General features: G+C 37.8%; 1 protein-coding gene across 4 annotated transcripts in view; it reads right to left on the reverse strand.

Annotated features, from left to right (window-relative positions):
- CCDC146 (coiled-coil domain containing 146) overlaps positions 1–16,516 on the reverse strand; it is a 79,005-nt gene that overhangs the window by 36,721 nt on the left and 25,768 nt on the right. For all 4 annotated transcript variants that reach the window (XM_082043769.1, XM_082043771.1, XM_082043768.1 and 1 more), the window contains one exon: positions 1,612–1,694. In XM_082043769.1, the coding sequence (XP_081899895.1) occupies positions 1,612–1,694 (83 nt within the window). The remainder of the gene's footprint in view (positions 1–1,611; positions 1,695–16,516) is intronic.

Raw genomic sequence — 16,516 nt, forward strand, 5'->3', positions numbered from 1 at the left:
GGCCAAGTATGAGCTCAGGTACATCAGTTTTATGCGCACCCTCACTGCAAAGTTGATGGGAGAGACAGCACCAGGACGGGATGACAGTCCGTTGTCAGAACTTGAGCTGTGCAGCGAACATAAATTCAAGAGCACTTAACACTTTGAAGAAATGTATCAAAAATGTTATCTGTCAGGTGACATCTCTCAGTGTTTCAGAATGTCAAGTTGTGCAAAACTGAAACCAAGAAATCTATTTACTACTGAACAAATGACCATACTATATGCTTATAACTCTGTGTACTCCAGCAACAGCCTTGGAAATTATCTGCATATGGGCTAGTTGCATTCATCATATTCAACAAATTTGTATCGTATACCACAGAGCAATCATTCGGTATAGCTGTCACAGGGATCTATGCTGCTTAAGATGTGAGATGACTTTTTACAGACTCAGGGCCATCTTCTAACTCCCCATTTTATTAAGATGAAACTAGAAGACTTAGCTAATTTCAAGCAAAACTGTGTTTTCAGGATTTTGGGAACACCTTTTCAAATTACCTTACTTAACATTTCTCATTATTCAGGTTGCCAGGAGGCACACCAAATCCCAGAGTAACCCACGGAAACAGGTATGGCTTGCATTAGTTTTAGAATCCCCAAATTAGGCCTTAGCTTCAGTGACAGAACAGCCATGGTTCCCTTATAAGCAGAATTGCCGTAAGGGTTTTTATGTGGACTGTCAGGGAATTTGCACTAAAATATTGATAATATAGTGGATATTACGATACATATTACAGAAATATAACAGGAGTATCATGACACTGATGTTAATGATAGTTATGGGTATACCATAAGTAATATCAAAATGATTAGTCACAAATACTAATGTAGTATTGCAATATTTACAATAGGACTGCTCCGTTTTGTGACACACTGTCCACCTAGTACAACTGTACTATCTCATCCCACTTCATCTCTCCATCTTCTTTTCCTTCCACTCACACTTGCCCTGCTCAAACCTGGCGCTGGTGTACGGCCATGATCTCTTCTCTCTCCTCCAGCAGGCACAGAGGAGGGCAGACTCACAACTACACCCAGCTTCGGAGTTTCATTTATACTTTGAAGCTTAAGGTTCTAACCATCTAAATTTATTAGCAGTCCTGTCTAATGTGACTGTCAATATTCTCTGAGGTTAAAATTCACACCTATTAGGATGTGACAGAGTCTCATTTTCTTTCTTAGAAATAAGCCTTAATCTTCTTCAGTTGCTCTCTGTGATGTTAGCTCAACAGGACTTCATATGTTACAATTCTACCTATGTGATCTGTAAATATATCCTTATTTTCAACTCGTATATGTCTTTTGCAGTTTGCCCTTTTCTTCATTGCCATTATTATTACGTTTATATTAAAAACAAAGATGTTGTTCAAACAAGTGTTTAAATATCCCAAATTACCTTGAAAATGTTAAATAATATTGTTTTTCAGCCTTGTGTTCTTGCTTCCCCTTTATGAACAACCACTGTATGAAAGCCTTATGAGATAACTAGGCCTCAGCATCAGCATAAAATTAATTTTAAAATGTAATGCTTTGGCTACTTAAAGAAAGTCTAAAAAAGGAACTTTGTACCTTGTCACAGTCTTGTGCAGCAGGGTGTACTTCTCCTTCAGCTCAGCTGCTCTGGTGTCTGTGATTTTTCCAGCAGAAAATAGCTATGGAAGGGAAACAGACAGTTATGAAATCTCCTAAGCACTAATATTTTCATTCTGCTATGATTTTTATAACTGTAATTGGCAGCCTTTTAGTTTATGAAGTCTTTGGTAACATACCAAATCAAATACACAACTAAATCAAATACACAGTTAAAAAAAATATTTATTTACATAATCATTCAACGCACAAATATATGAATATAAAGAATGTGTCTGTCACAACTACAGTGCTACCTGCACCACCATTTCTTCTCAGATTTTCTGTCTGTATTAATATTTAATGATAATTCTGTCTTGACTTTGAACTCAGGATAAAGTCACCTGTTTTCCACATTGCCTAACTGGTTCGGGTTTGGTATATACCAGCTGGCCTCAACAGGTGAAACTGAGGTTTAAAGTCCAGTTTGTGCTAACGTGTTGTGTCCACAGGCAATATGGTTGCAAAAAAAGAGGAGCTTGGCTCAAGCTGGATCATCCTCAGGCCACAGACCGTATTGCCTTGTATTGCCTCACAGGCCTGGGCAAGCCTTTGGCAAATACCGAGATCAAACCACTCCACATATTTAGTACTACAAAACCTGCAGGTGTGTGATGCAGTGCACCCATCTCTTAGGTGATTCCTTAGGTGTCTTAAAGGCAGTAATTTAGGCCAATGAGCCAGTCCTTCTTAATATAAATAGGAAATAGGACCAGGAGCCCCATTTTGCCACTCGGAAATATCACAGCAGTGATACGATAATATCGCCTGCAATATTTCTTTAGAAAACCTTTTCTTCACCTCCTTTGGTTACAGGTAAGGAGACCAGGTTAAATCCAGGTGAAAAATGTAAGGCTCTACAAAAGTCCATAGCTAATCTTTTGGGGTAGCAAGTCAAATTGCAGTCTGTGGGAACCTGCCAAGAAATGTGATTATGCAGATCTCCTGTGACATGAAGGTAAGTTACTACAGCACCAGGAAAATTCCAGAAGTCATACTTCAACTCTTGTGTTTGACAAGGCTTCCTGGGAAAGGCATTTTCCCAAGCTGAACTAAGGGCCATTTAAGAGATTCATGTGTGGGCTATTCTGTAGATGCCCCTTTTTGATTATCCAGGAGAAAGAGTCCAGAACCAGTCCTATGGTCAAGAAGCAGAACCCAAGTTCATATGCCAAAGGAAGTATACATCTTGTTGATAACTGTTTATGTATATTTTTAAGATCCACTGCAAAATATTTCATGGTAGCAAAGACAACCTTGGCTGCCTGAGACCCTGAGAAAAGGAAAGGAGATCTGTCTTTCATTTGTTTGCATGAGATTAAAGATAAACAGCTCTCAAATATTTATTTTGGCATCCTTTATGATCCAAAGATTATGTTCACTTAAGTTCACAATAATAACTAGCTCTTCTGTGAGAAAGAAAGTATTTCCCTATCTCAACCCATTTATTTCTTAGCCTCATATGTAGGTATAGTTGTCCTATTTGGGTGGTACCTCACTACTGTCCTTTCTCCATGGTCCCCTGATCTATATCTGTGCTTCCAGTTTTTCTTAATGCTTAGCTTCTCACCACAGACCTATGTTATGTTTGAAAATGTTTCCACATAAATAAACTTACTTGTCCTTGTGGCTATGTCTTCTCTGTAATATCCATAAGACTTTTACACCTTTTACACTTAATTTCCCAGTTCAGTTGAGAGCTAAGAGCTCTATTTCAATAAGGCTGGTGCTATATAATGTGAAGACGTAGCTTTGAAGACAGACTGTATGGACAGCATAAGCAGCATGTCAAAGGGGGTGAGACTTCTGTGAAAAGTATCATCATCAGACAGTTCCCATTAGTGCAACTTTATTTGTAGAGCCATCAGAGAGTGAGCACTGGGCTACCCTGATCCCAGGATTTGTTATTAAAGCCCAGAAGAATGTTTTCTCCAAGATTCTTGGGAAGGAAGAAGGAAAAGTAAGAGGGAACAGCTTGAGGGGAAGAAACAGTCAGTTGTGAAAGTAAGGAGGAAAAGCATGAACCTAGTATAGAAAATTTGTATTATTTGTCATCATAAAATAGATGAGGGATGATGCCCCTGATATGCAGATAATAGAATACTTTCAAAGCTGCTTATCCCACATATGTAGTAGCAAATAATGTGTAAACGAAGTGAACCTCAGAAGCTATGTCAGCTGAATCAACGGATGCTCCCGGAGATTCACCGAATGCCTAGAGTGGGGTGAGCAATTATTTTCCTTACACATTTCTATCATGCTGAGGAACAGCAGATTTCCAGTCCCTGAATACATTGCTTATTGATAACAAAAATTAGGGACTGGACTGGAATGACAGTAGGTACCCACTTGGACCTGGAACTATGGTTGTGCACAGTCAGCAGAAAATAAGCAACAGCTTTTTGCAAAAATACTGAAAATGGGTAGGTGTCACCATCTGTTAGAGCCAGTACTCAGTGGACAGCATAAAAGAGAGTCTGTCTCGTTTGCCATCAGGTGGGCTGAAAAGTAAACGGTTTTCCAGCCAGGATGACTTTGGTTCTTACTAATATCTAGAATGGAAATAAAGCCAAGGAAGTGATTGTCTTTCCATCTTCTGAAAAGGCCATTCACAGTCCTGAAGCAAACCACCTCTTGTGGCCATGGACATCCTCCAGCTCAATGGCAAATTATGATAACTATTATAACAATTTTTGCTGTATAGTTTATCCTCAGAATATTTTAAACTTTGTTCTATAGCATGGAAATAAGCACATCTGGCCTTCTTGGCTTGTAATCACAAACCTTGCCCGTCCCCTATCTGTGGAGATACACTTCTGCCTCTGACGTTCCATTCCAGATCACTTCCTCACATATCTCTTCTATGCTTTTGTTTACAAGGACAAACATCTTATGAGGGAGAACAATATTAGCTACTAAGTTTTTCTTTAGTCATCAAAATAGCATTTGGAAAACTGTAATCTGAGGGCAACAATCAAGAACAAACATTTACTTATGAGGATAATTTTTTGCTTATATAAACTGGCTTAAATAGGGATAGTTGCAAGAGTGAGCATTATTTCCTTAACTAATGGCTGAAACATCAAGCCTTACCATACAACCTTCAAAACAAAATATGGTAATTCAACTTTTGCTTATTTTTTCCATTTACCTCCATTTGACTTTAGAAGAACCTGTTGTTGGAATTAGAAATGAAACCTGATTTGATGTCACTGATTTTGTATGTCTGTGCTTACAATTAATTTTGTCCTGAATGGTAGATAAGATCTAACGGACATTCTGGGTCTATTTACCCATTAAAAAAATACCTGGTGTTTACCAACAGTAAAAAATAAGTTGTTAGACTAATTTAGCTGAAATCTATGGCTCTGAACTGCTTAGTCAGTATATGACTATAAGAAATACATTGTATAATAGACAATGCCTTGAGTCATGATATGTTCTTACCTGCCTGTTAATTTACTGTAAATAGTCCTCCTTCCACAGGTTCACAGACTTACTCTATTCTGAAATTAGGGAAATGGGTAATATTTCTAATAGGACCTATAAAGTGTTATTGTGTATTATAATACTATTCTTAAATCAGAAGACTTACACTGGTGTAAACAGTAAAAAACCAACAGGAACATTAAACCTACATATTGAATTTCTGGATGCCAGTTGCTTCTCTAAACTACAGGAATTTGCATTTGGATCTCAGATTTAACAGTAAAGTATATTAAAAAAAGAAAAAAACAGGATAAAATTCTTGTAACCAGATGCCATTATATAAAACATTCATACAGCTTTATTACTCAAGTTCAGTATTAGATTACTTTTTTAAATATCACAAGCTAAACTGAAACTGGAATTCATAAATATTTCTTTTTACCTCTACTTCTGAATGTTCACAATAGATTAGTCATATTTACCTTTGAGATTCCATCTAATTTCAATTAGGTTCGTCTTTGTCTTTACTATCATAAAAGACACGTTTTAAGACAGAATAAGTAACAAATTAATTCTTGGAGTGCACTAGAGACAAAGGTTAATAATTTTATTTCTCTGTAGCCAGATGGTGTTGGCACTGGGCGTGGAGCACTGTTCTTTCCAAGCCATGTCATGGTAAAAATTAAAGACTACTGACATAAGATAAAAAGACAGATACACGTAAATCCTGAGTATACACACCTGCACCTACAGGCAAATTCCCAAAGCCCTACTCCATTTCATTTCATCAGTAAGGACTGAGACACATGATCTGCAATAGCAGAGTAAATACAGAATATCTCAGCTGCATAATTAATAGTGGGATCTTCTGTATACTTACTGAGAGTGCACTCAATCCCCTTGTCCCGATTGTTGATAATGATATTAAACAGATCTGACCCCCATTCTGAACCCAGGGGAATGCTGCTTGTGACCGGCCACCAACTGCCCCATTCAACACAACTCTTTGGGCCCTGCCATTCAGCCAGTTTTTTATCCAGTGAAGAGTATGGCTGTCGAAGCCATGACCAGCCAGTTTCTCCAGGAGAATGCTGTGGGAAATGGTGTCAAAGGCTTTACTAGAATCTAGGTAGACAACATCCACAGCCCTTCCCTCATCCAGTAAGCAGGTCACCTTGTCACAGAAGGAGATCAAGTTGGTCAAGCAGGACCTGCCTTTCATGAGCCCATGCTGACTGGGCCTGATCACATGGTTGTCCTGTACATGCCAAATGATGGCACTCAAGATGATCTGCTCCATAACCTTCCCTGGCACTGAGGTCGGACTGACAGGCCTGTAATTTCCTGCATCCCCCTTCCAGCCCTTCTTGTAGATGGGCGTCACTTTTGCCAACTGTGTCCCAGTCAACTGAGACCTCCCTGGTTAGCCAGGGCTGCTGATAAATGATGGAAAGTGGCTTGGTGAGCACCTCTGCCAGCTCCCTCAGTACCCTTGGGTGGATCCTATCCAGCCAAGTGGTGTAGCTTGGATTTTGGGGGCTTCATTCTGCTCCCCATCGCTGTCTTCCAGTTCAGGGTGCTGTGTGCCAGCGCACAACTGATCTTAATGTTAAAGACTGAGGAAAGAAGGCATTAAGTACCCCAGCCTTTTCCTCATCCTCAGTCACTTTGTTTCCCCCCGCATCCACCAGTAAAGGATAGAGATTCTCCTTAGCCCTTCTTTTGTTGCTAATGTATTTATAGAAACATTTTTGTTGCCTTTTATGGCAGTAAACATACTAATTTCTAGCTTGGCTTTGGCCCTTCCAATTTTCTCCCTTCATAACCTCATGACATCCTTGTAGTCCTCCTGAGTTGCCTGCCCTTTCTTCCAAAGGTCATAAATTCTCCTTTTATTCCTTAGTTCCAGCTGAAGCTCTCTGTTCAGCCAGGCCAGTCTTCTTCCCTGCTGGCTTGTCTTTTGGTACATGGAGACAGCCTGCTCCTGTGCCTTTAGGATTTCATTATTGAAGAATGTCCAGTCTTCCTGGATTCCTTTGCCCTTCAGAGCTGCCTCCCAAGAGACTCTGTCAATCGGGCTCCTAAACAAGCCAAAGTCTGCTCTTCCGAAGTCCAAGGTAGCAGTTCTGCTGACCCCCTTCCTTACTTCTCTGAGAATGGAAATCTTGATCATTCTGTGATTGCTATGCCCGAGGTGGCCTCCAACCACCACACCACCCACAAGTCCTTCTCTGTTCCTAAACAACAGGTCCAGCGGGGCACTTTCCCTAGCTGTCTCACTCATCAACTTGTTTCATTATTGGTAAAAACACTTGATTTGAAGTAAGGGATGTTTGAGTAAGCACTGAGTTAATTCAAAAAAACAGTATACTTTGGCAGCAGTGACTGTAATGAGTATTGGAGCTTCCAGATTTCAACCTTAAGGAAGTAAGCTTGCAAGTTAGTTCAAAAAAAGTCATAATTCAAGAACACACAAATAAAACAACTTATGAGGAAATAACCAACAGTATGTAGACATATACATATGTATACAGAGAGAAATGTAACATTTGTAAATGAAGGTTTGTGGTGACTTTCTTCTGGACCATTGGATGTATATTAGCCACATTTCTATAAAAAAAAGCTGTGTACAAGCCAAGTTTAAAAAAGAAGTTACATTTCACTCCTCCCCCTTCACTCCAAGACACACTCTTAGCTCATTTTATTACTTGGAAGCTCTTACTTTGCTGGGGTAAGTAAAATGCTAGTTCTCCTTAGTTCAACTAATTATGTTGCAACACTGAAAAGAACGAGTGAAAAGATGGAGTAGTGAGAAAAAAAGGAGCTTGTGAATGGGAACTGAGGATGTCTTTTTTCAGTCTTGCGTTAACCAGAATGCCCTGGAAAGAACTGAGATCATTTTGTTGCACAGGTAATCTCAGATCAGGTAAATTTTCGTAAACTCTTAAGCTTTCCAGTTCCTTTCCACGTCAGTTGTACTTAACTATATTTTGCCTTTGTCAGATTTCTTTCTTGTTATACAATGAACTGGAACACCATGCAGTTTTAAACTCAATCAAAACTTACAGATCATCTGGAAAAAAAAAAAACTTATCTAAATGGAAAATTATTGGAAAGTTGGATGAAAACTTGGCTGCTAATGGATGGTTGCTTGGCAACGTTTTGCTTTCTTTTTCCCCATACTCCCATAAATGTAATTACACAAAAAGTATGGAAGTATGTATTTTATTACTGGATTTACTTGTATCTTTCCCTTTTAATTATAAATTTCTGTTGTATTTATTTTGTGCTATTGAGTTACCCTTTCTTTCACTTTACACTCATCTTTAACTGATTAACATGAGTGTAATTTTCTAACTTGGTTATATTTTTTCATTTTACCTTGCTATCTGAAGCTTGGCTACATTACCAGAAAAACAAAACACAACCAAACCTAAAACCAAATTCCAAAACAACTTCGTTTCCTTCAATCAGTGAAAAGTCCCATGAAATAAAACACTGGATAATCCTGCCCTATGATAAAGACTGTGGAGGAAGATTTTGCTGAAAGGGGGAAAGGGAAGGGCTTATCCTTTATATTTTTCTGGCAGGAAAAGGTGGATTTTCTGGCTCTGGGCAGGAGCCTTTTAAATATAGGAATACATGAGAAAAACAGAAGAATTCTTATGCTCAAATAGCTGTTCTGTACATCTGCATGACTTTATACCCATACCCAAGTTCTAATTTGCTTGCTACCAGCAGCTCCCCACACACAAACTGGGGTTACACACAACCTGAGGGAGATCTTGTATTATCCTTCCAGCTTGACTGCAGGTTCACTGGCCCTGGGTGTAGGACCACAGTAGGTTCTCTGAGACTGGAATACGGATGTAGATGAGATGTTGGTAAAAAAGAGAGTATGTCAGAACATGGAAGGAAATTAAAACCACAGAAGGGTGAGGACCCATCTGATAAATAAGATACTTTGCCATTTGACCAAAACTAGTGAAATCTGTGAGTAACCACATCAACACCTCCTCACCTCTGCATGAAGCGCAGTAGGCTTTTACATTCTCCATTTTAACAGACTATATTCAATCCTTTCTGATGGTCAGCTCAAAGCAATGCACCAAGGGATTCACCAGGAATTTAAAAATCAGTTCTCTGAAACTCAAATGTGACATAAATAAGAACTCTAAGAACTTCGATGCTCCCCATTCTGAATTTCAAGGCTTTTTAGGCTTCTTTTGAGACTTTCCAGAAATAAATAAGACTAAGCCAAACGTTAAACTTAAAAAGATGATGCAATCTGAATGTTGGTCTGACTCCTCACACTCTTTGGATAAAAAGCATCAAGAAAAGCACAGAAGACAAATACAGCCACCACAAAGAAAATGTTGATTAACATCAGTTACTGATAATCACTATGAAAGTGAAACTTTTGAAGGCTTCCTAGGAAAGACTTAATTTCGACAGTGCCTGGAATCTCTGCATTTTGGAGAAATGACGGAACAAACACATGTTTCTAATTATGTTTGCAGATACTATAAAACAACTAAAATGTATTCTAAGCTCAAGTGGAATAACAACACTTTCTACCTCTTCACTCTAAGCTGTAGGTTTTGTAATTATAACAAGACATTGTGACTGTACGTAATGTTATTTTAACACACAGAATAATCCAACATTTTATATTAATGTTGTTTATTTCAAACATCTGAAAGGTCTCATCAAACAACTCTCTTGCCTTATAATAAGAGACAACAGAAAAATATAAAGGAACTAATGTATTTTTAGTTTGTATATACTCAGGATTTCAGTATAGTATTAAACACTTTGGCAAATGGCTCTTCTGGCCAGTCTGCTGCGTGAAGTTTGGAATTTTCTCTGTTTATTTGAAGAGCTTTTCTTACCTCTTTTGGATAATATTTAAATGTTGAAACATCCAGGGAAGAAAAAGGATAAAGGCTCCTCTTTGAATAGAAAGCTCTGTATCCCCTGGCAACACCATCTCCCATTGACTTTTCAAGGGTTATGTCTACATTGCCAGGGGCAGCAGGTGCAAGCACGCTGAACCCAGGCTATGAATCCTGCATTTCCATCCGTATTGCTGTCTGTAAGTCTCCACAGGATCCATTTTATCCTTTAGAAGAGGGGAGCCAGAGATAATCTGCTGGTGTTGGGCTTGCCTGTGCCTGGTGTCTCCAAATTATCTAGACAAAAGCTTGGACCCGTAGTAATGCACTATGGGAACTGAAGCTTTCTCCTCAAGTTCAGTCCATCGCTCAGACTAAGTTTACAACTGAGCTTGCACCTGTGCTGCAGCAGAGCAGAACTGTCCACAAAGAAATGGAAAACAAGGAGCATCACTTGCCATCAACCAGAACTGAGAGTGAGGGACTAACAATAAAATGAAGAGAAATGCATTACACGATCTTGGCTTCTAAATGGCTAAATATAATAGTTTACATTGTTCTCAATTTCCGAGGATTTCTATGACTACTCATTACTTCTAAAGATCATGTCCTTGCTATGTCAAGATGGGGCAACCAAAATAAAGGCACGAAAATTAAAAACCTATACAGTTAGCATTTGTAACCCATGGAACAATGGATTTATCTCAAACCAAACCAAACCAAACAAAAAAAGCTCTAAAAACTACCAGTCCTGGTGTCAGAGAATTTAATGGTCTTAAGGATTTCTGTGACAATTTCATATGACTCCCCAAACAATATACAGGACAGTTTTTACCTTTTTCACCACTTTTGCTGCATGGGTTTGAAGCATGCGCTTCAATACCACAAAAGGAGACAATTTCTTAGAACACAAAACTCATTATTGGAATTGGCCACTGAGGAAATTCCCACTGACTTTGGAACAGGGATGAGTCCTGAGTCAGTTAAAGGCAGAACCACACAACTCTGAATGTTGTTGACAAAAAATCTGATATAATTATTCCATGGCTTGTTAGATTAAAAAACAGATTTAAAACCAACTGGAATTGTTCCAATTGAACTTCCCAAGCTTTTTCTTTTAAAATTCAATTTAGGGAAATGGTTAAAGGCTAATGTAAATTAAACCATGTGTACTTACCAAATTGTCTTTCTACAGCAATGAAATTTGGTCCAGTTTAGCAAAACATAGTGAAAATTTTCCTTAACATCTATACTGAAGGAGGATTTCTCCCTCAAATATTCTTTTGCAACACAAGGTCAACATCAAAATCTTTTCAAACCAGACTGCATTAGAAAACAGTTTTCCAGGTAGAGGAAATAGTATAACAGGCCATTTTGCCATATAGGGTAGGGTTTTTTTCCACATAAACTCCAGGTCATATGTAAAGTTTAAATGGCAAGGAATGAAACCAATTACATCCCACCCCATCCACCGCCCCCGCCCCCAGTCTGTGCAGAGCCCCTATATATTAAAAAAGAGTAATTCTTTGCATTTACCAGAGTGTTTTGATTACACCATTTTTATTACAACATATAGTAAAGCAAAAAATAAACTTCCTATATCCAAGACAGGAGCAGAATCAGAAAAACTGAAGCTGCAAGAAGCCTCTGAATGCCACTCAGTCCAATGTCCTGCTCAGAGCACGACTGGCTTCAAAGTTAGATGAGGTTACCTCAGGGCCCTGTCCTGTCAAACTCTGAAAATGCAGTGACTGCATAAGGATGAAGTGGCTGAACAAACATTGCACCAGTTATAAGACAGTCTGAGGTACCAAAAACTCGCTCTATTTTTAACCCAAAAGGAGATACTGACTTATCCTGAAGTCCTGAGTCTAAACATTGACTATCTTACTTTGTTTCACTTGCATATTTTTTCCAAACCATGCAGTTAAAGATTGGAATGTATTGCATTTAGACTTTAGGAAGTGTAAGGAAGGAAAAAGAGATGCCAGAATAGAGGATAATAATTAGGCCAGTGTATTTAAGATTCTGATTCTTTTTAATAATCAACTTTAACTCATTAAATTATCTCAGACTGCTTTCCAGGATTTATAAGAGAAAAGAAACATCCTCAGTGTGGCTCTTACTGCCTTTGACTATAGCAGGAGCCAAAGATGATGAACCAGCTCAGACTATGCATCCGATGTTTAGATGACTTAAACTCTGGTTTTGACGCAAAGTGTTCAATCACTATTTATATATGCCCAAATACTATCATAATTGCACTTTTTATTCAGTCATTTACATCACTCATTTTTCAATATGCCTCAAATATTCGTACAGAGTTATAGAAGACTAACCTTTCTAAAGTAATTTAGAATGTCTCCACTCAACAGTATTTCAGGATTCAACACATCTTTCAAAGTATTTTAAGACAACAAGATAAAAATAACTAAAGTAATACTGTAAATATTTAGTTACACCATAAACTGTAGTTATCGGTATTTCAATGCAATTCTGCATTCCCTTCTGTAGATTGAGAAACATTTAAAGTACAGACAGGAATAGCCACACTGCAGACATTTAGGGAAGCGTATGCCTTGTTTAAGTAATCAGTCATTATTCTGGAGAAAGGTTATCGTGGTAGAAGGTAAAGAAAAATGTGGCATGATTTTTAAATTAATGCTGTCATTAGAGTTAACAAGTAAAGTTTAATCCCTGTCATCTGTAACTGCATACACACTGACAGGCAGTAGATTTTTGAGGATAAGTATAGGAAGTCCTTAGGAAAAGCCTATTTACAGCCTTTCAAGTGGAAAAAGTTTTGTCACTGTGTTTTCTCAACATTTAATTTAGGTGATAAATTACTATACCTGAACCCATGAGGTTGCACAAATGGAATCAGGCATTTCTCCCCTTATATTTGTGATGAGCAAAATTATGCCAAAGTAACAAGTACCTTCGTATAAAGTCACATTTGTATGTAAATCTGTTTTCCTTTAAAAGAACTATTTTTACAGGGAAAACCAAAAACCAAAACCACCACCAACAAAAAAACCACACACACAAAACCAACCAACCAAAAAAACAAACAAAAATCCCCAACACCTTTCTAAGCCATTTTTATTTTGAAGATAAAATAATTTAAATAATTTAACAAAGTGATTTTTTTTCTATTTCACAAAGTGCTTCACAAATTATTTTGCCCTTTCCTATTCCAATAAACCCATAAATGCAATGAATAAGAAGATAGCATGCACTTTTTAAATATAGTGTATCATGATTTCACATAGTGATGGCGTAAGGTTTACGGTTCCTTGAACTTTGTTGTGTACAGTGAAGTGACCTGGCTGCATTTGTTCCACATACAAGCCAGTAACTCAGAAGACAAAAGTCAAACAATAAAAAAATGAGCCTGAAAAAATGATTAGCACCTACTTTATTTCAATAAGGAGTCTTTTATACTGATATACCACTGGAAGGCTCACAGTCTACTAGAAAGTATTTTGCATAAAAAGCAGATGATAGTACATGAACAAGGCAAAACTGAGAGTGGAGTAAAGGCATACGTGAAAAACAATATACCTACTTACAGTAGATCTAGCACTGTATTGCCTTACACAGAATGTCTACAATTTTACTTTTTAAATTACAGATGGATCAGCCAGGCACCCTTTAATGAAAAATAAACTGCTGAAGAGCTCTCTAAAACTAAAAAATAACAACGAGGAAAAACAATATCATGAATTCTTTCCCAAGGCATATTTCATAACAGTAGCTTTGTCCCCCAGTTCATGGGAAAAAGCAGTCCCTGCATGGAAAATATCAAAATCAGCCACCATCAAGATGATACAGTGGGTGAGGAGATACTGCATCTGGTGGCCGATTGCATCTGGTGTGGCTCAATAAAAGCAGAGAGAACTTTAAGAAAAGCATTTCAGGAAAGGAGATTGCTTTCCTGCTGTCACCTGTTGGGCCATGAGTTCTCAGAGGGGTCACTGAGCAACCAGTACAGTGCATTTATTGGAGAAGGATTTGCAGGAATCAAAAAGGAATTTTCCTGAAAAGACATTACAGGGAGAGGCTTTGGTATGTAGTTGTTCTTAAGAGTGCATTCTGGTTTATTTTCTCCATGTACTTGGCCAACTACATGGTCTTCTGTGGCAACAGATAAAAAAAATAGCAGTAAATTCTAGATATTGGGCAGGCAGATCTTCAGATGTCATAGGAGAAATAGAATGAATAGGAACTTAGTGTCACAGATCTTGTTCTTTACAAATACTGCCCTTGCCTTAACAGAAGGAGCGATATTCTTTGTCCACATGAATTTTGTAATATGTGTAACATTCACAACTGCTTATATAAATATGTTATCTGCTACCTACATGCCCTGCGTCAGTGTTGCCTTTCTGTCAGTTGCCAGAATTTGTAAATAAAGTGAAGACCAATTTAAACAGATGTGGAAACCACCTGGCTACTGGTTCTATGTAATCTATATCTCAGTAAGAACATTAACAGTTAAAATGAAATGGGAGAGGACTGCCTTCCTTTTTGTGCTCTGCTGTGTTCTCAGACACATGAGGAAGCTGAACAGGCAGGCCCATGATCCAGCAGACGACATAAAGACTGTTTGCATGAAGAATGACTACTAAATTAGAAAAGGAAAATAATTAAATTAGTCAAAAAGAATCCTAAATCAGAATTCAAATCTAGTATGGACTTCTGGAATATATTCCACACTGTGGAAAAAACTGAAGAATAATCCAATTACTTTTCACCCTCTTTCTCAGACAAAATATATCACAAAATCACTGAAGTCTATGAAAACACCAAAACTATTATGGCAGCAGTTGAATCTTAACTCATCCCACCTCTGCCACCAAAATGTTTTACGTGAATGAGCCAAGATGTGCTTCAGGTTTGTTCGTACCAAACATTCAAACTGCTGATGCAAACCTGGATGTTTTGCAGAACTCTGCTGCAGGAAACGTTAATTCCCCGCACAAAGCCAGAAATCAAAGAGATGGCAAGCTGTTGTGTTTTAAATTGCCATTGTCACTAGTTAAATTAATGTCTGCCTACAGTCTTTGTGGTTTTCTATTTGATCTACATTCCATTATCTGCCAGGAAAAACAACAAAACAAAACAACGACAGCAACAAAAATCCACAAAAACTCAAACAAAAACAACAACAAAACAAAACCAAAACCACCACAACAACAACCAACAAAACTTGCTTTAAAAAGTCATGGGAAATGGTTCATGTTGCTTTTGATAAACTTTGAATAAACACTCCTAAGATAAGTCAGTTAGACAAAAATATATTCCTTCTTTAACCCTGAAACCACTGGGTAGTTCAGGGAGCAGAATTAAAATATTCAGTAGAATTTAAGAATACCATGAGCTCTCAGTTATTTTCTTTATCTTTAGGAAGACGCGTCTGTAAGGAAAAATTCCAAAATTGAAGACTAAGAGATGAAAAACTCCAAGAAAATGACCTTTAACCAAACAAAAGACCTTGGCAGAAAATTCTCACTTGTGGTCATCAGCTGTTACTCAGTGAAATCCTTTCACAGCTGACAAAGATTGGCTTTTGGGTTTTGTGATTGCTTAACCACTTAAAAGTTTTAAGTGTTATATAGAACACTCTAGGGATCTAGAAAAGCTCCATCTGGGAAGAAACATTGTTTATAAACAAAGAACAAGCTGCAGTTCTCTATTTTGATCTGGTCTGATATTTCTGCTGTTAGTTAAGCTCCATCAGCATCTTACAGTATAAGATTGCTCAGTGCCCCTTCCGAGGGCAAAGACTTGTGAAAAACTCAGTTTTGAAAGTTTATTTCAATTATCCCAAGGAAGACAGGGGGCACGAAACACAAAAAAAAGGCTGTGGCATACTACTTTGGGTTCCTGAAGAACGAACAGAGACCTGACAAAGTGTAGGAGAACGATACAGATACTAATAAGCAACTAATAAGAAAATCAGGAGGATAGCAGAGCTTTACAAGCTTACAGAAATCTCATCCATTAGAAGAAGTAGGTATCTGAAAATTTAGATATATAAGGGATCAAAAATGAACGTGTCAGGACAAACATGTCTGAAAAGCTCAGATACTTCATGTTACTTTCTGCCCTTCTTGAAGTCACTCAGTTCTAATGATATTTTAGGCTTTCAATGCAGCACAACAGTCATAAATTACAACAACATTTGCTACGAATTTAAACATTTCAAGGCAATTCATAAGACGTGGTCTACCAAGGATACTTATTATTAATTTTACAAACAGAATAATTTGTCCCCTCAAAAGTCACACAGCAGATAGCAGAGTTCACTGCAAGCTGAACAAACAGCAGTGTGGGGGAATGTGGTTTCCCAAATAGCAAGGATTTAAGGAACCCTATTATATTTCTAAAGCCCCTCAAAAGAGGCTGCTACAGCTTTCCTCAATTTAACAGCCATAAAGGAGAACAAGGCTCTGTAAATACCTCATTGTAAGACTGACAGAAAAAAACAATAGGAACCTATAAATCAAATAATTATT

Source organism: Streptopelia decaocto (genome assembly GCF_964273445.1).
Source record: "Streptopelia decaocto genome assembly, chromosome: 1".
In the NCBI taxonomy this organism is placed as follows: Eukaryota; Metazoa; Chordata; class Aves; order Columbiformes; family Columbidae; genus Streptopelia; species Streptopelia decaocto.